The 23064-nt window shown below is 38.2% G+C and overlaps 1 protein-coding gene across 2 annotated transcripts in view; it reads left to right on the plus strand.

The window, feature by feature from the left end:
* The first annotated feature begins 2227 nt into the window (after positions 1–2227).
* The window catches only part of LOC103475908 (interleukin-1 receptor accessory protein-like 1), a 203299-nt gene continuing 182462 nt past the window's right edge, over positions 2228–23064 (plus strand). For both annotated transcript variants that reach the window (XM_008427884.2, XM_008427891.2), the window contains exons 1-2: positions 2228–2725; positions 18117–18210. In XM_008427884.2, coding sequence (XP_008426106.1) covers positions 18129–18210 — 82 coding nt within the window. In that variant the 5' untranslated portion in view covers positions 2228–2725; positions 18117–18128. The remainder of the gene's footprint in view (positions 2726–18116; positions 18211–23064) is intronic.

A 23064-nucleotide genomic window follows, 5' to 3' on the forward strand; every position in this document is an offset into this window, starting at 1 on the left:
GTACAGATTGAACTGTTTGTCTCTATTCATCTCTGACTGGTTCCAAAGAGTTGCTTATCTGAATGGGCTTCATAGAGTTGCTAAGAAATTCAATAAGGGGGAGGGAGGCTTGCCCAGGACACCATCCATGCAATGATTGCAACTGAGTGTCACTCACATTGGAAACTGACTTGGAAAAACTATAATCAGGAAAAAGGAAATTCAATGCCTGGTACGCTTTTTACAAAGCTACACACTAACTGCTTGATTGAGTTGAGGGCATTTTGAGCAAGCAAACCATGAATGGAGGGAGGGAATCAATGAAGTGTTTGTCCACTTCCTTACTCATTAAGGAACTTCCATTCACATCAGGATCTATATATGACAAAGAAAGCTCACAAGTGCACAGTTTCAGTCCAAGAAGGCTGTCCTTTCTCCCCCCTTGAAGCCCTCCCCTTATCGAAATTCGCCTCACAGAGTAACTGTGCCAGAGGCCAAAGTCTTGACAGGGGTGGCCCAGTGAGGGGGAAATTAAACGAGTTCCTTTTCACTGTCAGGTTGGTGGACAGGGAGGCCTGCTTACCTACAAGTCCTCAGTTTCTTTTAAACCTTTTCTCTAGAAGAACAGCAAGGTTTGTTTACTGTTCTCGTCGCAAAGGATTTAGATTTATCTTTTGAAATATAGATGTAGATCACGTTTGAAAAAATACTTTATGTGGATGAGCAACACTTTTAGTTGTATATTTTTCAAACCATCGTATTAAATAAAGACTCATTAGATTGAATATTTTACATTTTAAAATAAAGCAGAATATAACTGTGACTTATTTTATGTGGTGATTTTTGGTTTGTTCTCATCAGCCTTTGATTAAGGGCTGTATTGAGATCTTAGCACAGCGTTTCATTTCTGTTCCCAGTGAGCGTATACTTTGTGGCAGGTCGTGCATAACTTCTGTGCATAATTAAATGCACAGTAGTCAGCATGTTTTTGTCTGCACACTTAAATTATTGCACGTTGTTCTTAAAATAGTTTTTCCTGCATTCTGATGAAACACTGATAACTACAGTTACAATTAGTCTTCTTTGGGCATTTCAGCATCAATTTATTATTTGTTTTCAAAGAAATTAACATATTTCCTGCTTTTGCTTTCATATATCACTTCAGATCATTTTCAGACTTCCCTGGAAAGAGAATATTCATATTAAGGACATCCAAAATATAATTTTTTAGGCTTAAACACTCATCTGCGTTAAAGTTCAGGTAAATGATGTTGAAATTCATCGGCATTGATTCACTTACCTTTCTGGTTTTTCAATCCTGAAAGATATGTTTTCCAACAGGAAATTATGCAAGAAAACATTTATTTTTGAAGTATTATGTGATTTAATGTCTAAAATATTTAACAAACTTACATCTTGTGCATTTTACATAGTTTACAAAACTGCTAACATTCTCTGTTTTAATATGACTTGTAGATAGTTTGGCTTACACCTTTACTTGGAAAGGTTTCACTAAACTTATGAGTTTGCTCCTTTTCTAGACCAGGATGATTAAACTGCATTCCCCAATTCATCTGCCTGTTTCTGTTTTGTCTCAGAGCCATGCTAGACATCGCTGCTTTATGTTGGGTTAATGTTCAGGAAATTGGGCGGACTGCTTCATAAAAATTAATCATGTTATTCTGGAATTAATGTGCACATATAAGATAATGTTTATCTCGTCAAGTTAAATTTGCAGTAAAAAAATCAGATTTTTGGGGAGGTTGGGGCACCTGGATGCTGGAAATGTTGGGGTCGCACCTGCTACAAACGTAAACGTGTCTGCTCATCTGTTATAAAATTGTTAGCTATCAAAATGTTTACCACTTTTTGTTTTTAATTAATCACTGCGCATCATTTGAATGTTAGGCTGAGACTTTCGAGACTCCAATAAAGATTTCAGTGCAACGCAGAAACAAAATGTCAAGATGAAGACAAAAAAAGCTCTTTGTCATGTTGTCGTTTCAAAATAATCTAATTTTTGGAATAAATGGGACCTTTGTAAACATTGGAAGCAGAAAACCGGAGTGAAAGAATGTGGCTATTTGATTCTTTTATTAAAACATGACCTATAATCCATTTATTTTTCATTTAACCGCATGCTAACAAGCCAGCGGAGGTTTATTTTGATGGGAGCTCGCTTTATATCCGGTACAGATCGGTGTAACCTACGACACATTGATGTACAGATCCAGCTGCACGCTGGTGGAGAGGGAGAGGAGAGACCGTGTCTTGTCTCTTTTTTTATGCCCTTCACTTCAGAATTTGGCGCTCCTGTGGTCGCGCTTGAAGCTCAGCTCATCTGCGCGGAGCTGCGAGCGTCCAAGCTCCTGCTTTTAACTGGATAATCACATCAACACTCCATTTTTTTATTTTTTATTTTTTGCTCTGCATTCATTTATTTTTCTTTCGCAACCAGTTTCATAATTCCCCTGTCATGATTTGCTCCATTTTCTTCTTTGCTGTTGTTTGAAAGTGACTGGCTGCAGGGGGGGGTTTGCGCTCCAGTTTGCGCCAGAGGGGACTGGCAATATGTAATTTTGGGGAAAGACGCCGCGGTTTTTGGGAAAAGTGGAATATTTCCCCCCTTGAACAGCCGCTTCTAGTTTACTTTGTGGAGCAGAAGAGATTCTGATACACAGTGATGGTCTGAGGTTATTACAACTAACTGCAGAGCGGATTCTATCATTTTGGAAACTGCTTGTGGGTAAGTTTGATTAATGATTCCTCTTTTCTGTTGCCAAAGTTGTACTGAAACCTCTATGGATATGTGCAGGAATAAGATGCCGTGTCCAGTTAATTTGGCATTGACGCTAGCCATCCAATGCTGCAAATCTGCATCAGTTACCAGTTGATTGTTCTTGTTAGAGTGGAATCCTGGTCTCCTTATATGCGGCAGTATTAATAAATGCGCGTTTGAGGAGAGCACATCTCCGAGTTACGCATGAATCTCAGTGTCTGTGTTTGCGTTCATTGCGGACTGGAACGGCTGCAGTACGGCGGTGCAGCTGGACTGCTCAAGTCACACTCACGCACACGTACGCACACACCAAAAAAAAATAAATCATTAGAGAAAAAACTAATCTGAGCACAGATCGATGTGTGTAAGAGCAATTTTACGCATCATTTTGTTTCCGTTTTAATTGTGTGATATTGCGTGCAATCGCAAAGGGCTTCTGTGCGTCAGCAGCGCGCGTGATTGTGTGGTGGGTAAATAGGAGGCGAGAAGATCCCGAGCTCAGTTTGCTTAAATAATTTCTGCAGAGTGATCGCTGCTTCTCAATTGCATTCCCTCTCCTCTCCCTCTGCTCGGACTGATGATGGATTATGATTGTCCATATGGACGCTAGAGTCACCCCTCCACCTCTGGCTCTAATCAGATTAGCGTTTGCCAGTTGAACATATTTGGGAATCAGCAAGTGACACTGATGCAAAGTTAAATCCTTCTCTTATCTACTAGAAACGAGTTATAGAGGGTGCTGTAGCCCTGCAAGTTGCTGCAAGTGTCACCATTTTATCAGAGAACCTCTGCAGAGATTTTAAAATAAAATCTCTTAACTTCACATTAACTTCTTTTTTCTCCTTGTTGTCTGCTTGAACTTTTGGACACGTAGAGCATTAAAATCAATTTAAGTATTTTTTATGTCATATTTCTTCATTTCTAAACCYGGGGTGAAGCTTAGCTGCAGCATTGCCCAGTATCACATGAATTAATAGGTCTGTGTCGGCAGCCACTTAACAGCAGCCCTGCAGCTACATATTGAGCTGAGTCGAGTACTCTTATACAGAAATTGATTTAGACAGAGATTATGTCATCTGGCACTGGCTCTTCCCCCCACACCACTGCTTTCTTACAGGTCAAGTTTATCCTCTGAATTCCTCTTCTGTCCCCTGATGAAGTTTAAACTACAAAACCATGTAAAGTTCTGAGCTATAGTCACCTCTCATTAATTTGAGCTACAGTGCCTTGCAAAAGTATTCATGACCCTCAAGTGTCATATTTTTGGGGTGATTATGAGCTATGCCAACACAAAATAATAGTTTTCAAAAACTTTTGCTTCTGAAAAGTATAGCATGTGTTTCCACCCCTTTACTTTGATCAACAGCTTCAGAAGTCATGCTAAGCTCATGTCGTCAAAGTTTAGACCCAAATCCAATTGGTATTATGTGGCATGACTGAGAAAAAGAAGTTTCCAGTTGTGTTCAATCCAGTCTGTTTGGACTTTAGCTACTTTGCAAAGAATAATTGGTAAAAAGAATTTTAGTCTCATACCCCAACGACTGGCATCTGGAAAAGCAAGAAAAGTCTGTTTTATAAATCTTTGGCATAGCCGGGTTCAAACAGAAATGCACACTTATAATATTTTGATTTATGGATAAAAGAAACATAAGTTTCATTTTACTTTAAATACAATGTGTTTTGATACATTCAAAAAAGTAGTGAAGTTTGTGTTTGCTACATGACAATTTGTAGCAGGAACGTTTGTGGGAAAGAAATGCCCAAAAAGTCTCCCTGCCACTGATGCAACACTTAACGACCTGCGCTTAAGTGACATGTATGTACGCTGTCTCATTATCTAAACCCAGTTTTAACTGACATATAAACTTCACGTTGCAAACTACCCTAAAGAAAGAACATTCATAAGCATTTTGACCTCATTCAGCTTGCATTGTTCTGTCTCGTGGACAGAAGAATGTAAAAGCATCCCACAATTGTTCTGCCCCCGTCTTGATTGATGCTTTTAATTTTCAAGGCGCTGTCACCTAGGCCCATTGGCCTTGGGTTTGCAATCAAGGGGCCAGACAGTCACAGGCTTTCAAATGAAAGAGTTCATTAATGTGGTGGGAAATAAGGCTTGTCTCATTGTGGAATATTGGCTCAGTGTGAGGAGTGATTGGCGCAATTGGTGTGGATTTGTGAGCAAGATGGTCAGAGAGGAAGTTGAGATCCGGCTACCTCAATCATGGCTGTTAAAGGACATTAATACGACTCGAGGGGAAAATGGGAAAACCCACAAGGCAACTGTGTGTGTGTGTGTGTGTGTGTGTGTGTGTGTGTGTGTGTGTGCGTGKGTGTGTGTGTGTGTGTGTGTGAGAGAGAGAGAAAGCATGTGGATGTGTGTGCCAGTATCCCACATGTATTGACCCTGTGCATCTCTCACTGCTTGCTTGGCATTGCTGAGCAGAGTTATTGGCTGTTGTGAAATCAGAGCATTAGAAGCTGCGGACGACATGCATAACAGGCGTGCTCAGTTAAATCTTTTGAAAATCCAATTCCACTGAAGATGAGATTCCTCTTTCTCCATGCCTTGTTCCATTTTCTGTCGCAATCATTGGGCATCGATCTGATCCAGACTCATTTATTTTTGTTGCAGCCATCATGTCAGGAATTGATAAGTGTGGTAGAGCCGATAAATAACAATATATCTTTGCATGTGGCTTCGCTCCTTCAAAAGAATCATTACAGGAAATAAAGTGGATTCTTTGATTTTTATCAGGTGCCTGTAGGCTTTCTTACTTTATGAAGCAGTAGGAAGGCCAAAAAAGCATCATATTGAATAACTGGAGTCGATTTCTGCGATATTGCTCACCACCTAGATTGGTATGACCTGTAGGGCTGCATCTACAAAATTTTGATCTGTCATAGTTATTATACTGAAAGGTGCAATAGCTTACATGGTACTAGTTCTGTAAAAAGAATAATGTAATATTTTAATAAACATTTGAAATTATTGGGCTTTATTTGAACTTTTTTGTGCATTTGGTTATTGATATTGCAGAGTATAATGCTTCATAGCTGCAAGCTTTAATTGTCTTTTGTAGAGCTAAGCAAATGTAAAGTTAGGAAAATCATTTCCTTTTATGGATTTTATGTTTACGAAGGACTTTGTATGCTTTAAAGAAATTGGCTATGCGACTTTAACCACAGTTACTACTGCAAGTGGTGAGCATGGTTGTTAGCATAGGATGCAAAGAGAAACTAGATGAAGTTTATATGGTCAGAGCACAAGCCTTAAAGAGTTCAGTATCCTGAATCCACACACTCACACTCTTACCTTTAAGGGTAAATGCATTTTCTCTGCAAATAGTTTCTTACATTTGTTCTTGTTCAGTCAATGTTTGTTTTGTGAAATTTCCATTAAAAAAAAAAATGTAAAAAAAAATCAGTTAGCATAGTTTAGTCAACACAAACTGACTTTCTGCATCTTGTAAAAGGTACATAATATTTACTGCTCTCTTGGTGGATGCCAGTGTTTGAATGACTCAACTCCTTTATGAATTTCAATCATAAGTTAATGCTTGAATTGAGTCAGGCCTTAAGCCGCTGTAAATGGAAATCCAGGCTGTATAGAAAAGTAAATGGTCTTAAATTGACCCTCCCCCATACACTTTGAGTAAGTTGAGCTACCTGTGCTTCTTTTACTGCTCTTATTCAGCAAAGACGCATCAAAGAATAGTCTTCCTTACAAATCATCTTCAGGCTGACTCTTTTTTCCCCTTTTTTAAGACCTCGGTGGGAGTGCCTCCATGTAGGGAAACGAGTACGTCTGAGCATCTGCTGCTGTGGTGCCAGTTTTATTTACTTTCGGCATGTAATGGCATTTCAGTTCTAACCGGGCGCTGCTTAATAACTTCATAAAGTGATAGTAATGGCATCATTTTCAGCTGTCTCTTTCTGTTGCTCATCGGTGCTTTGTATAATTTGAATAGTGTCGGTGGATGGCCGTAGCGTAAAGTGGATCAAAGTAAAATACCATTGTACGCTTTATTTTTGTGTTCGTTGCATCATAAAATAAAATGACTTGGAGTTCAGCTACAGAGTTGTAAGTGCTTAAAGTCAAACGTTATAGGCAGTTGTTGTAGAGGGAAATAATGGAGGATACAATAAGGTACTGATGTTGAAATCTCTAAAATGGCCATCTGCGGGCAACCTCACTTTATATTTTTCCTTGCTGCGGGCAACTTATGTTTGCCATCAAACTATTCCCTGCTTTAATCTGTAGTGCAAAGAAGAGACCATTGCTTCCCTGTAGGAGAGCAGAAATGTTATCTTCATCCTTTGTTTTTAACACCGTTGTCATAGTGCCATGTCTGGAGGTGATCCTCTCAGACCCTTTCAGCTTACAAAGATGAAGTCGATGTGTTTTTAGATAGCATCACCAGAGAAGTGGATAGAGGATGGGAATTGCATGCCAGGTGAAACGAGATGAACAAATTTTCCTCACATTTCCCCTCCCCTCTCCATCACATCTGTGCTTACTCATTCATGAAGCCTGGGTTCTGACATTCCATACGTTGGTGTGGAGATATTTTCTTTTTCTTTTTCTTTAAAAAGCCATTCAGAAGGGAAAAAAAAGTCAGTCAACATTATTCAGGAAAGCAGAGGAGGAAACTTTCTGTTTTCAGGACATAATCACAGCCATCAATCTGTATTCACATTCTGACCTGAGTTAATCAGACAATTCAAGATGGCCTTGAACATATTAATTTACAATAGCCTCCATAAGGGCTTTTGGGTTTTCACTGAATGAAAAGGCTCACACTATTACATACAGCATTTACTCAAGTGAGAACTATGAGCATGCTCTGTTTGCATACTCCATTAATGCACACTGAGAGAGTCTACACCAAATTCTCCTCTTGGAACCAGGCAGGGGCTTAAATAGAACAGCTACATCAAGGGATTAATAGTGAGTGAAATCAAGGAGCGCTTCATTAGCAGTTCTTCATTTGTCATTAGCTACTTCACACGAGACCTGGGGCAACATAGTATTTACAGCTAATTTTCTACATACATTTCAGCCTGCCTTCAGACTGAGATAAGGTCGTAAATGTGATCACAACAAAGACCAGAGATGATGAAAATGGTTTTATTTGCTTGCCTTTGCTTTATGCATCGTCAGTTTCTAAAGGTAAAGAGTGAAACTACTTGAGTGTCCTGCAAAGGTATTCATACCACGTGGTGATACATCTCTGCTTTGCACAAAAATAAGAAAAAAATCTATCTCCAAAAACAAACAATTTGATATTTTGTTGGGGCCCACCACCCAAATTTTATTTAGTTAATTAAAAACAATTACAAATCATAAACATTCAATAAATGATCAATGATGATTGACCTCTCTTTGGGTTTATTTGTGGAATAGTTTTTATTCTGGTGTCTTATTATTACCGTTCAACAACAACAAAAGAAAAAAAACTGTTTTTAAAATATAGTCAAATTTAAATTTTTTTCTCCTTCACATAGAAATTCGACTTTCTCATGAAGAATCAATTCAATTGACATTTGGTATGTAAAAGACAAAGTATTCCTACCACTGACAATTTAGGTTTAATCTTTCTTTTCTTTCTTTTTCTTTTACTAGCATGTTTCTTTTTGACTAGAAGTAATATTAACAGGCTGCACAGTGGCTCAGTTAGTAGAGCTGTTGCCTTGCAGCAAGAAGGTTCTGGGTTCGATTCCCGGCCCCGGTCTTTCTGCATGGAGTTTGCATGTTCTCCCTGTGAATGCGTGGGTTTTCTCCGGGTACTCCAGTTTCCTCCCACAGTCCAAAAACATGACTGTCAGGTTAATTGGTCTGTCTAAATTGTCCCTAGGCGTGAGTGTGTGTGTGTTTGTGTGTGTGTGTGTGTGGCTGTTTGTCTTGTCTGTCATTGTGTTGCCCTGCGACAGACTGGCGACCTGTCCAGGGTGTACCCCGCCTCTCGCCCGGAGCGTTAGCTGGAGATGGGCACCAGCAACCCTCCCGACCCCACTAAGGGACAAGGGTGTAAGAAAATGGATGGATGGTAATATTAACATTTTGGAACAGCCCACCAAGAGTTTTTTTTTTCAATGATTCTCCTTCTGCATTGTTTCATTATTATTTTTGAGAGATTCACATTTCATTTCCTATTGGAAACAAACTTATTTGTTGAATGATAATCTAAATCTGATATGAATAATATTGGTCTTAAACAACTTCTCTGGAGTCTTTTTATTCCAGTGGTTATTTTGGAGAAGATTGAGTCTACCGTATTTTCGGCACTATAAGGCGCACCTTCAATGAATGGCCTATTTTAAAACTTTTTTCATATATATCTATGTATATATATATATATATATATATATATCTACAGTAGAGGCTGGAGTTACATTATGCATCCAGTAGATGGAGCTGCACTAAAGGGAATGTCAACAAAACAGTCCGACTCCGGTCGACGAGGAGAGCCTTCCGCAACTGGGCCGGGGCGTGGTCACCCTTCTCCGTTCGCGCACAGCATGTTCGTGGAGAACGTGGTGCTAAATGACCTGCAGACAACCTGATTCTAGACGGTCGGTAGGTAGACAGGTCAGTCAAACTTTATTAATAGATTACAAACCAGCGTTCTGACAACTATCCCAGCATGCACTGCGCGCTTTTTCTTCTACGGGCGAAAATGAAGTCGGCGGCTGCTTACCGTAGTTTCTAGACCTGTTGTGGCTCAATATTGGTCCATATATAAGGTGCACCGGATTATAAGGCGCACTGTCGGCTTTTGAGGAAATTGAAGGTTTTTACGTGCACCTTATAGTGCGGAAAATACGGTACTTTGGCACAATCTTAGGCTAGAACCTCTTCTCTGCACAATTGTCCTACTACATCCACCACCATTAAATTTAAATTTTGCTTTATTCGTGCACAATGACATTAAAAGGGATTCTAGAGTATGTTGCTTCCACCACAATGTGATGGCAACACTTCTCATTTTTGTTTTTCTTCTTTTAGCTTTGTTTCCCTGAATTCACTGGTAGGCTAGGGCTTCATATCAGAACCAAAACACAGCAACTCATGGAATAATCCAGACCCCAGCTTGGCGAATGGTAGCAATAAATTTATGCTGCACAAAACTTTTATTGCATCAGAGCTGCAGGGGTGCCTTTTTCCCTCCTGTCCTGGACCAGACCCACAGAGAGAGACTCTCAACAGGGTTCATGATTTATAGGCCACTTTACAGGAAGGGCCCGGGGATGCAGCACTTCTTGTCCTCGGATATTGAATCTCTGCTTCCTGGCGTGGGGTGTGGGTCGTCTGTTATTGTGTGCAAACTTATTTGCATTGCACAATTTGAGCTTGTCAAAGCTCTTGGAATTTGTTTTTACTTTCAGGGTTTGTTGGTTTCAGACATGTAAGAAGGATTGTCAAGGGGAAAATATGCATAGAAGACAGACGGCTTTCACATTCTGGGTTTGTGGATCTGCAATTATACATAATTTTGAGATATAACAAATGCTAGCAGTATGTTCTGGGCTTCCTCTTCTACATAAATAACTTATATTTACTCATAACAAGAACCTTCCTTGCAATATCAACCATTTAACGGCAATTTGTAAAGTGCATTACATAAAATTAAATTAAAGAGTATTTACTGGATTTGTTCCCCTAGCTCTTTCCTTGTAGTTTTCCTTTTCCAAATGACCCATTTGACTTAAAAAAAACAGCAAGCTAAATATTTCATGGCCTTAAAAATTGTAGTAGCGTGCGTGTAGGTGTTTTTTCATAACATGTGTTAATAACCTAACAATCCTCTTCCATCCTTCCTTCCTTAATCAGCTAACCATTCTGCTACTTGGCAGAAAAATAACTTTCTGCTGAAATGATGTTTACCTGGGTGTATTGCTTCATTTTGTGGGTCTTTAGTCTTTATACTTAATGGCTTAAAAGCATTTATATGAGGCGTTTTAATGCTAGCAATTAATGTCTTTAATTTAAGAGTAGCTGCAGAGCTGAATAAATGTCGACTGTTGTATTTCTTTTAACTGAAATATGTTGCCAAGGAAATCTTGTCCTGCTGTTATCCTGTAAAATATGCAGTGTTTTTTAAGTCAGAGCCTCTTGAAGACTTTGATGCTCTCTACTGCATAGCATTAGCATACCGTCGAGCTAGCTGGAGACTCATCGGTTCAGCAGCAGATCAGTCTCAATGTCACAGATGTAAATTTAGGTGCTGAGTAAAAATGTGTGTAAGAGGTTGTGTGTGGGAGAGATAAAGAAAGAAACGCTTCAGTCTGTGAATATTTAATCACCGCCATTGGAAGTCTCCACCTAAACTTGAGGAGTTTTGATTGTATTTAGCATTTCTATGAAATGCACCTGCTACGTTTGGATCTGGTCGATGTTGGACCTCAGAGGGCTGCGGAATGAAATTTTGCAATCTGATTTAGCAGCAGCTATGGTACATTTCCCTTCCAGTGCCATCACATCAAACCTACTCTTCTGGTTTTTGAGAATTAGTTTTTTTTGGCAGTGCAAAAAGAAAAAAAAAATATTATAAAAGATGAAAAAGAGGTCAGCCACACCACTCAGTTTACCAGTTCAGTTAAGTTTATGTACTTGAATGTTATTTTTATTTAAGTTTTTGCTCTTAATTATGCCTTCAGACCATTCATTTCAGAATGAAATCATTATTACATTCATCTTTTATAATTAATGTCAAAGTTTTGAACTGTTGTGGATTTTCTAAAAACACACCCACCATCACGAATCCAGATACTTTTGTTGCCATCGATGACCTTCTGTCATAGTTTTGGATATTTGCCCATTCTTTTCAGCTGAATTTGAAGAGCTCATTTAAATCTGTTGGTTTTCAGGCAGATGTCCATCTTTGACACACTCAAAACTGTTTATATATAGTTTTTTTTGTAGTTTCTGGAAGACTATTAATGTTACCCTGTTGACAGAAGGTTGTGTGTGTTTGGAACCATTGTCATGTTGACACTGTCATCCTTACTATTAAGCTATATAGTTTCTGCAATGTGAGTACAGAGCTAATATACTTAAAGAGTAAATGCCAATAGAGCCACAAAAACCTCCAAAAAAAATGTGACTATTGTGGAACAGGTTCTTTCTGGTATGGCACGCCTGAAATTCATGTTTGGTAAAGTCCGCTCTTGGTGGACCGTGACATCAAGCTTCCAGCAGTTTCTGATTCATGGCAGGCTTAGGCGTTTGTGTTTATTCATCTTGTGTTGATTTTATTTGCTTTCACCTGTAATATCTAGAGAGCCTCGTTCCTCTAATGTCATCCTTGTCTTATCACTGTGCAGGGTAAAAGATTTAGTTGGCATGCAACTCAACCACAAAAGAATTACAAATATTGGCTTCAGATCAAGTAAGTATAAATTACTTTTGATCAGTGTTTTCCAACCCTGGTCCTCAAGGCACACTGACCTGCATGTTTTAGATGTTCCCCTGCTTCAACACACCCCATTCAGATGACTGCAATTCAGCAAAACCCTGTTAATCAGCCATCATTTGAAATCATGTGTGCTGAAGCAGGGGAACATCTAACACATGCAGGTAAGTGTGCCTTGAGGACCAGGGTTGGGAAACACTGCTTTCGATCACATTATTGTATTGTGGAAAAGAGCCTCAGTTTTTATTTTTTTAACCATTCCTTTGGCTATTTATGCTCTTTAAACTTGCATCCCGGTTTAACTTACAATTGTTAAGCATTAGGGATTTCTCGATTGTGTCCTCGGCTTTATAAACAGTACAAACTGGACTTTGAAACAACATTCAGTCAGTTTGGTAAGGTGGTCCATTTGCCATTGAAATATATGGAGCTTCACAATACATTGTATTACAGTGGACAACCCAATATCAAAATGTCCAACATTGGAATCAGAAAGTATTGCTAGAATGGAATATTTTGAAAACTGGTAATATTAAGGCTCTCTGCATTCATACCTTGCATATCGCTTATCTAATTGGCCATTTGCATTGACTTTCACTCCCTGCATTTTGATGTATATTTTAAAGCTGACAGAAAATGGTGAAAGCAACATGATGATGGGAAATAAAGAAAACTACAATTTGGGTTAATCAATTTTTGACACAATTATCACAAGGTCTTGTCATTCTAATAGTGCTCTGGCAACAATTTGTGGTGAGAATTTGTTGTTGGATGCTTACCTAACCTTATCTTCATGTTGTTAAGTTGCCAGTTGCAAAACTCAACTACTGTAGAGGACATTTTTGAAAGCTGTTTTGTTCATACTCTCATATTACACACATTCAATGTGTCTACATAGCTGTTGGTCATGTCTTTTTCAGTAGTGTAAAGTGTTTATCATTCAAAAGGAAAGGCCTGTCCACATTCTAGGTAAAAGAATTATTCAAATAAATAAAATTCTGACAATTTTAGAGTTAAGCATATTAAAAATATGTCTGATTCTATTTCTTTTTTTCTAATTTTTCTCTTTGAAGGGGCAAGAACATCCTGGTTGCTGGGTTATTAGATAATCTAAAATGGAATAATTCAGCGAGGAGAGCACAGACTTGTGTGGGTGGGTGTGTGTGCGTCAGCCAAGGGTATGAGGACTTAAGAAGTGTTTTTCACAAATAGAAATGTTAACTCGCCAAGCAGAGTACATATCAATTTTTCTGCCTGAAGGTAGGAGGAAGGAGACACAAAGGTGACACAGGGAAGAGGGAGAGGGGTGTAATGACAGAGATGGTATATTCATACTGAGACTTACGTAGAGTTACCATTACTTTTGCCTCATGCAAGTTGATGCATAACGTCTCCAACAATTCTCGCATTTTTGAACAACTGCTGTTGTAGTTGAGGCTACATAGCAAATACTGTATTTGTGTTTTTTAGTGTAAAGAAAATCTTGTTGTTGGTTATCTGTTTGGACAGGAGAGGAAATTCATAATGCTACATAAACCTTGAAAGGACATTTATTGACTAAGACTTAGATCCTTAATTTAGATTTTGATGAGTTTGAGTTCCTAAATTAATGTCGAAAATGGCTGGAATTTATATGCGATATATAATTAAATACTCACCACTGTACCTAAATATTTGAAAGAGGTTTTAAGTAAAACGGACAACATTCACACTAATTAGTTTMMTGCTCAGACCTGCGTATTGTCTTTACCTTGGCAAGCTACGCCTGAAGGACAAAGATGATTTGTGAATAACTTTGCTCTCATTAAGTCATAATTTCAATGTTTGTCACAAAGCAGGACATTTGAAAGGTTTTTGAGTACAGCTACAGAAGGTGGACAGTTCTGCTGGATTCATATACTCCTGTACTGACAGGCATATACAAAAAATAAATAGCCAGGCCTTTTAGCTCAGTTCTTTTGCACTCTAGTGTTGGCATTATGTGCATTATTACCATTACAAATAGATAATTATGTAATTTCTTCCTTTTGAAATGCAGGTTTGTGGAGGCAGCATTTGCACTGCAGTTTTTCAAGCCACCAGAAAGAGCTTATACAAAAATAATCTCTTATTATTTCCTTCTGCCAGTTTATACTTTATTTTTGATATCTAGTTAACAGAAGATGCGCTGATTCGCTGCTGCTTCACACTGAGCATGGGGCTCTTCAGGGTACGCAGATTAAAAGAAAGTGAGTAGGAGAGATCTGAAATAAGATCTGTAAAAAAAAAGAATCTCAATATCCATTTTTCAGGATGCAGTAAATAGAGCCTCAGTGGTGGAGTGGTGGAAATGTTTGAGAGTGAAGACGGGATGCATTTCCAGGGCTAACTCCTTGCCGTCAGGGGGCTGAGAGAGTGCCCCATTTCTCTTACAGCGTCGTCCTCAAAGGTAATTGAATTTTGGATGAATCCGCCTTGGAGGAAAAACTGTCTGGAAACAGGAGAAGGTGGATGCTTTAAAAAATATATAAAAACAATCAAAGAATGAGAGGCAGGTGACAGGTCCATCTTTGAAGATGGACCATTGAGTTGGCTGACATGACAAGCTATTATAAACACTCTTTATTTTTAAGATCTAATACTCCAGTGCCTTGTCGTCAATTGTTTCGATAAGGAAAAAAACAAACTTTTTTATGTGCTTTAATTTTTATCCCTTATAACAGTGGTCCCCAAGCCCCAGTCAGGGGACCGGTGCCGGTCCGTGGACCAATTGGTACCGGGCCGCGCAAGAAATTATTAAATATTTCCGTTTTATGTATTATTTGAGTCTTGAGGATCTTTTATTTTGAAAATCATTTAACCGGATTCTCTCGGTTACGTCTTGCGCTCCAATGCTGAACCCACAAGCAGAAAAATGAGTAAGAAACAGATCAGATGTCTTTGGAAGGTTTCTTTGCAAAGGGGAAAAGGCTTAGAGAAGAGACAGGGAATGGATTTATCCCGGACCGGTAGGTGAGTCCCACATTACAAGCCCGCTCTGAAGAACATGCGCCGACCGGCTGCTCATGAGGCAATGAAGCTTCAAGCTGCTTCGCCACGTAGAGACCAAGCAGGCTGCGGATATAAGCAACACTTCCGGTGTCATTGTCTCCCATCACTCCTAGGTAGGACCGTCTCGTTGCAGAGAAACAAGCTCAGGGCTTCCGTTAGTCATTATCGTGAATTAAAATTTTCATGAGAGTAAAATGTTCGTTTTTGTGGCGCTTCTGTATCTTATTTTGAAGATATATGTAAACGTTACCATAGCGACCAGAGACAGAGAGCGTTTGGGCAGTGGTTGAGAGGAGATGAGTAGAGCTTGTGAGTCTTAAGTCTGGTTTAGATGGCAAGATTTAAGAATTATCGGCCGATTCTCCAAACCTCTGTGACCACAGAGCTGATAAAAGTACAACAGGTTCGATCGGTTCGTGTGTCCAAGCAGGACCAACACGAACCGATTCCAGTCACGAACATCGCGATTCCAGAAGAAAATCCACAAAATTTCAACATAACATATGGGAATTTAGAATAACCAAACACGGATGACTATTTAGAAGCAATAGTGATAGTTTGTGGAGTCATTTTAAGAGATAAAAGACGTAACAAAAAGAAAAGGCGGTGGATAAAAGACGGCGGGAGCAGCTGCTCTATTTGCTGCACTATGATTTTTAGGTGACTGTTTTTTCATAGTTAACATTTTTAACTGAATAAACATAAATGTATAATAATGACTTTTACATATAATAATAAACATTTCCACATATCATCTCCAATATCCACCGTACTCACAGTTGCGCGATATGTCAGCTGTTTGGGATTCCCCTCTGTTTTTACGTCACCGCGCTTTCTGATTGGCTACTTGTCACATTCAGCAGGTCATGTTCTCGTTCCCAGTCAGGGAAAACTCCACAGGCTGCGATAAAAAGGCCAAGACAACCCAAATTGGGTATATTCAGAATTTAGCGGGATCACCAACATGCAGAAGCCTTATCTGACTGTCCATCCTCCCCTCCCCACCCTGGGCCGCAGCAAAATTTCCAAGTCTTGACCGGTCCGCGGTAATACAAATTTCGGAGACCACTGCCTTATAACACAAGACACAAACCAGAGCAGAAGAGATGCCATCTGCCATCTGTTTGAAATCAACCAATGTTGCTTTCAAAATGGAATAATAATAAAGTTAGGATTTTTGTGTCACAGTGACTGCATTTGTGAGAATGTATGTGTGGTATGATGCAAGAACTGATGACAGTGGGGCTTTGAGGAGGAGAAACTGCCAATGTCGCAATCTTTGGCAGCTGGCCACTTTCACATAACTCAGTTTCTCAAGGGCTGTTTTCTGATGCAGCATTGTGAAATCTATGTGGAGTACCTTTGTGATGCCTGAAATGCCAGTGGAAGTGTCCTTGTAGATTACATGGACAACCCGATGTGCTCAACACGTCCCTAGTTCTTCAACAAGGAGCCAAACAAGAGCTATACAGTCAATTGGTGTGTCATGAAGAGAAACTGACAACTCTGTTGCCTCTGGGAAACATTTACAGTTAGATAAAAGTTGTTTTTATCTTTTTCCTCATTTTTTTTTCTCTACATATATAGTAACAAGCGATTAACCAAACACCTGGCGCATGCATGTTGCAGCTGCAGCAGAGCTTCTGGAGATTACTCTTGTGTTTTCATTAGACACAGTGCCCTTCAGGTCCATCCTCAAAGCAGCTAAAAATACTTGTATAGTGTGTGATCAACACTTTGGTTCTTTCTTTCCTTTTATGTTTTTGAAAGCATGCACACAGAAATAACCAGCTACCTGGTTCTGTTCCATATGTCTGGAGAAATTACTATATTTCGCTTGACCTAAATCATGCATCGAACTGCTCAGAGTCAAAACTGGACAAAAACTTGAAATTAATGAAAACAAAAATGGTCAAAGATTTTCCCCAACCCTCAAGAGTATAATAAGTTGTAGAAAATTTTATGAAGAGGGATGTTACATGTGAAGAGCAGGCTGTTGTTTATGTGCTTAAGCAACAAATGCCATGTTGTGAGAACCCAAAGCGCAGGCTCTTTTAGGAGAAGTTGTTTTTTTGGGTTAGATTGAGGACTAATGTGTGAATTGCTTGCACCACCTGGTTCAATGTTTTTAGGTTTGACAGTTTAAATCGTTGCCTCTAAACATTTCTAAACATTTGCCTTATCTTTGTTCTCAAAGAGAACAGGTTGTCCTGCCATAATACATTAACTAATCCATGTTGGAAGTTGCAAGTTTAACAACACGTTATTTGTCTGCGTAATCTGAGTACAATTTGATGTAAAACTTGTTGATTGGTACTTGTGTCCCAGCAGTTCCCCTCATCTGTTGAAATAGCACAGTTAGTTGTGGCCTCTACAAGTTTTTAAATGATAGTGACTTTTATTATTACTTTTCTCATTAACTTGGCTTGTATCTAGAACAAAGTTTTGCCGTTTATTATCACAGTTACCATCACAGCAGGCACTGAGTTCACTGAGACATTCTCAGTGCCTGTTTTCCCTAACAGTAACAACAATAAAAAGATACCTTGATTTTAGCAACACCTGATTGTGTCATGTCGGTTCAGAGTGGAGTTGTTAGTTGTTCCAAACAGCAAAGCCAGGTTTGCCTTGAGACAGATTGTTCTTGATGCCTGTGTCATCGTCGGTCTTGGCCTGTTTGTGAGCAGACAGTAAGTCTCTGCTCGCATTAAAATAAAATAAAGGTAGTTAGATAAAATTTGTACATAAAGATGCCTGAGCTTTTTTCCTCCTTTCCTTTCTCTGGCCGACCTCGAGATTTTTGTGGGTTCTGGGTGTGTAGCTTTGATTAAGCTGTCAGAACTCTTTCTCATCTTTTTATGTTTACCCGGTGTCCGTGTGGAATGATAACTCTCACCTCTGTTTCCCTTTAGGACTGTTAAAAAATGAAAGCTTCCATCCCTCTTCTGATCCTGCTTCATGCGCTTGTGGTCCATTGCCTGAAAGTTGTGTCAAAGAGAGGTTCTGGTAAGTTGCAGCTCCTTTTTATGACTTCATTTTTTAAAACAAAGAAGTACATGCCTGCTTTCAATATCCAACAATTTTGCATCATATGTACGGGTTATTTTGCTAAGATTTAATCAAGTAAGTTACATTTTCTACTAAATTTCAACTTAAGTTGCAGTTGTTGTGCCTGTAAGCATTAAAGTCTGAGAGTAGGTTTATATTACTGCATCCCTCTTCTCTCCAGATGCTGGAATTATTACTTTAAGTGAGATAGATGAAAAGCAGAGGAACATCCACATTTGCAAACACAAAGGAAATCTTTTTTTTTATTATTTATTTATTTTCTTCTTCCATCCAGTGACTGCTTGCGTCTGGGTTTTTTGCCCATGCATATTAGGCACAGGTGCAGGAATGGCCCGAGGCTCATCAAAGGATTTTTTTTTTTTTGCTTTCCCAGCAGAAGCCCCGATGGGCTATCTCTTGCGAAGCTTCACGAGCCATTGCCTGGAGCAAGGATTTGAATCGTGTCCACTGATAAATGAACACCCCATTTGAGCCAGACCCCCATCCTTTGTTCCTTCCCTTTTTAGATTGTACAGCTTTATTAGAAGCCATGCTGGTTGCAAGTTAGGGAGTTGTTGTTTGAAATGGGTTTTGGGCAATGAAAGGTGTATTGAGACTGGTTTATTTTTACTTTTCTGGAGCAGAAAGGGAGAGCATATCCAGAATGAGCAGGTCCATCTTCAAAGCTTGCTTTTTTATGATTTAGGGTTTCTTTGTCTGAGAAAATGTTTCTTTGTCCCCTTGCTAATTTGTCATTGTTTTCAACATAAATGTTGCTGTTTTATTGCTTTCTACTACCCTTTTTTATTGATAGATTGCATAATATCTGACAACGGTTTTTTACACACTTCCTATTTATTTTTGTTTGAATCTGTTTGGCCCCCCTGCCTCTTGTTCCATGCAAATGACTAGGAGACTTTATCAAACCAAAGTAACCATGAGTAACATCCTACCATACATCCATATTTTCTTAAATGAGACTTTGAAAATTAGTTTAAATTGTTGGTTGTCAGGGTAGGTATGAAACTTATCCCTAGTGGGTATTGATGCAAAAACTGGGCACAAAACAGTCAAAAATGCATTTTGAAGGGGTAAAAATGACCAGCACTAATCAAAAGACAAGATAATAATCAAAATGACAAAGAAAGAAGAAGAGAAATGAAATATTAAAATGGAGATTTGCAAAATCTCCATTTTGTGAAAACACATTTTCCAATTGAAAGATTTCTGGTTGTCCCACCCTGGGGCTTCCAAGATCTTCCATAGAGTGTTTACAATTATGGAGAAGGAACCTTTTATATCACAGTGGATGAATTTTCACCCAGACACTTCTCCAAAGCACTGCATCTGCATGTGATTGATTGAATATTTAAGTCATTTTGGTGGATGTTGCTCATTTACATTGTTAATTTTCTGTTCCAAGGCCAAACTCTTGTGATAAATTAAATTCGAGATAAAATATTGAAGTGGAAAATAATTAAAAATCGAAAAGAATTCAAAATTCTCAACATGGAGCGTTTTCATTTGCACCTTTTAAGGAAAATTAAATGACTTGATTGACGTCCTTGGGGGACTGCAAATCCAGGGTTTGAGTGGCTTTTCTTTTCTGCTGGCATGCACAATCCCTGGAAGCCCTCTCTCAGTGCTGCATGCACACAACAAATAATAAGTGGATTATTACATCGAAAACACTCACATTTGATTAATGCTTTGTCTGCTTTTGGTCTCAGAGAGTGGAACAGTGCAGAAACATACAATGCATATCTGTCATACTAATCCTCTGAATTCATATGTAGAATGTATCCATTAGTCCTCTGAATTGCTAGAGGGCTGGAATGGTCTAAATGGTTGGGCAAACCGAATAATTATGGATATTTTTAGCTAATTCAGCACATCACCTCCATAGCAACCCCTCCCTTGGATACTTGTGCTGTTGTAGATAGTTATTCTGTGCTGTTGTTTTTATGCTGGGGTGGCGTCCATAAGCTGTGTCACATTTTGGTTTCTTTGGTTCTTATGATTGTAGGCGCTGATGATTGATGGTCTCATTCTTTGCAGTATTCTCCAGTTCTATGCAGGTATTGTTTAGTCCAATATTTGTGGCAGAACTGTGAAGGCAGAGAAGGAAAAGTCACACAATTTTGGAAAATCTCATGAGAAACAAATGTTGAATGTATGATCAACGGTGATACTTTTTATAACCTATCTGCCATGGGATGTTTCCTACTGACCACACACAAAGTGTTTGCGCCTTTAAATATTTCATATCAAAATTTTCTAAAATCTGATGGTGATGGAAGAAATATTTTCTCATTCAAATATGTAGCATCTGAAGATTGCTGCATTTCATTGTGATCAGGGATCTAAAACTCATTGTTATTCTTGTGAGGCAACTGGCACAAGAGGTATCAATGCTAAACAGAATATTAAGTGTCCAATATTAAATATTCAGGAAATTGCATAGAAACGCTACATTATGAGGTGTAATCATGTAACAATTTTCCAAATAGGTTTTCAAAAATACCTTACCAAGTAAAAATTATGAATTAAGGACTGCAATGGTTAAGTATCTGGCTATAAAATGTACATAGATTAGGAAGAAACAATAAGGTGTGAGCTTGGATAGCAGAAAAATCAGTAGACATGCTAGGACCTTAACTCCATAGTACATTATTGTTGTTGCAGAATATGTTCAAAATACATCTCAGAATTTTTACTTTTTTCAAACTTTAATGATTTGTCTACAATTATTTATTTATTTTATCTCAGCAAGGTTCTTGTTACTTTGTTCCTTTGCTATTGTGTAGTTTTGCAGTAGAAAATATCGCTGAAGTAAAATGATAAAAAATTGCTCATGGTCTGCTATAAGGGGATTTGATTTTTTCATATTTTATTGCAGGTTACCCAGAATAATTTTTTTTTGATCACAGGTTATAATCCATCTTATTTTTGAGATCAGCCAGCCCAAACACAGAACAGGATCAATAGAAATTGGATGCAATGCAAAGTAAGAAAACAATGCAGATGCTTTCATAAAGTGTTATGTTATTTGAGCTTTTTTGTGATTATCTCCATAAGCCATACTATTAGAGCTGCACAACATATCGAATTGCTAGTTTTTGCAACATCCCATGCTTGGCCGTTATTTCCAGTCAGAACTGCTCTGAACATATTTGATATAGCATTTAAAAAAAGAGATTTTAAAGCAGTTGGAGAGTGATGGGGTGGGGGTGCTCCAATGACAGAAAAGGAGGAAAAGTAAGAAAATATGGGTCAAACCTGCCCGATATTCTTGCAATTACATGTTTTCCTAATTAACCGCCAAGGGAAATAAAGCAGCTATCACACTATGGAAAAGAAAATCATTTTGGGTCACTGAAAGAATTGAAACATCTTTTTGTGACTCACATTAGTATTTTTCCTGTGATATAAGACAGAAATGTAGGTAATCATGTGAACAGTCGATGTTTAACTGCTTGTTTAATTTTCAGAACTTTAACCTTACCTTTTGGAGAGCTGCACATTGACGTATAAGGATTTCCACCAAGCTAAATTAAAAATGTCAAAAATATTTATATCCATTGCAATTACTGGAACATTTGAAATGTTGTGCATTCAGAAATCATAATTTCACATTCAAATTAGACCTTTTCAAGGGTTTTTTATCAATATGATTTGGCTGTGGTCCTAAAAAATGTCATTTGGTGCGACCGTGATTTATCTAAAAATAAGGTATTTTCCATGATGTACTAAACATTTGTTTTATAAGTTTCCATTTATTTAAGGTGTTTAGGTACAAATTTTTAAAATTTCTTTTTATTTTTCTGGCAATTATGACAGTTTTTCCCCCAAAAAACCTGTGAAATTCCACTTATAACTGATTTGACCGCTATTTTTCTTCACCATTTTATCAAAATGTGTTAAAATAATAAATTAATACCAGTCACTTAAGAACACTGTATTAGTGGTTAATATTTATGCTCCAGAAACTGAATATTCTATTTTGATTTCAATAAATGTACTTTTTTAATCGGTCGCACCACATGATTTATACAATAAATGTAGGCCAGGAAACAAGTCAAAATCCTTTTAATACATGAAAATAGAATTGCATTCAGTTACAGTACATTACAAAAATAACAACACAAATAGAACACACCAATTTAATTTGCCTAAAAATTAATGCAGTAATCAACTTTTTAGTAAACATTTCAAACATATCCCTCATAAAATTAGAATGTACAGGAGTTTGCTTTAATTTCCTAATTTTATTTAAAGAAACTGAAAAAAGAAATGTTCAATGTCCCAAATGTAAGTGCATTAATGAAAATATAATAATTCAGTTTAACTATTTTAAACAGAACCATATGATAAGTAATGGTTTCAAAATGGAAAAATGTAATGAACTTAAAAACCATCATGTTACTCCTGATGCTCCGATTAAGTTTTTTCCTGCCGATTCTGATCAATGAGAGCCGATCACTGCCAATCGCCAAAACTGATCACGTGGATTGACTGTTAATTTTTGGCTTTAGGTATAAATGACACCACTTGATCGGGCAAAATGGAACCATTTTGCCAGATCAATCGGACCGGTGAGACGATCGGTGGCCGATTGATCAGCACACCACTACTCCTGGGTACTTTAATGCCCAAGTGAACAAAGGAAAATGCTTATTTTCAAGCAATTTTTAGAACCAGGCATTTATGAACTTTGCCCAGTCTTGGCTGTTCAACTTGGAACTCTATGAGGTTTTGCTGGTTCAGGTTCTGATGAGCATGTGACCAAGTTCTTGTCATCAGACTGTCGCA

This window comes from Poecilia reticulata, linkage group LG2 (assembly GCF_000633615.1).
Source record: "Poecilia reticulata strain Guanapo linkage group LG2, Guppy_female_1.0+MT, whole genome shotgun sequence".
NCBI classification, from domain to species: Eukaryota; Metazoa; Chordata; class Actinopteri; order Cyprinodontiformes; family Poeciliidae; genus Poecilia; species Poecilia reticulata.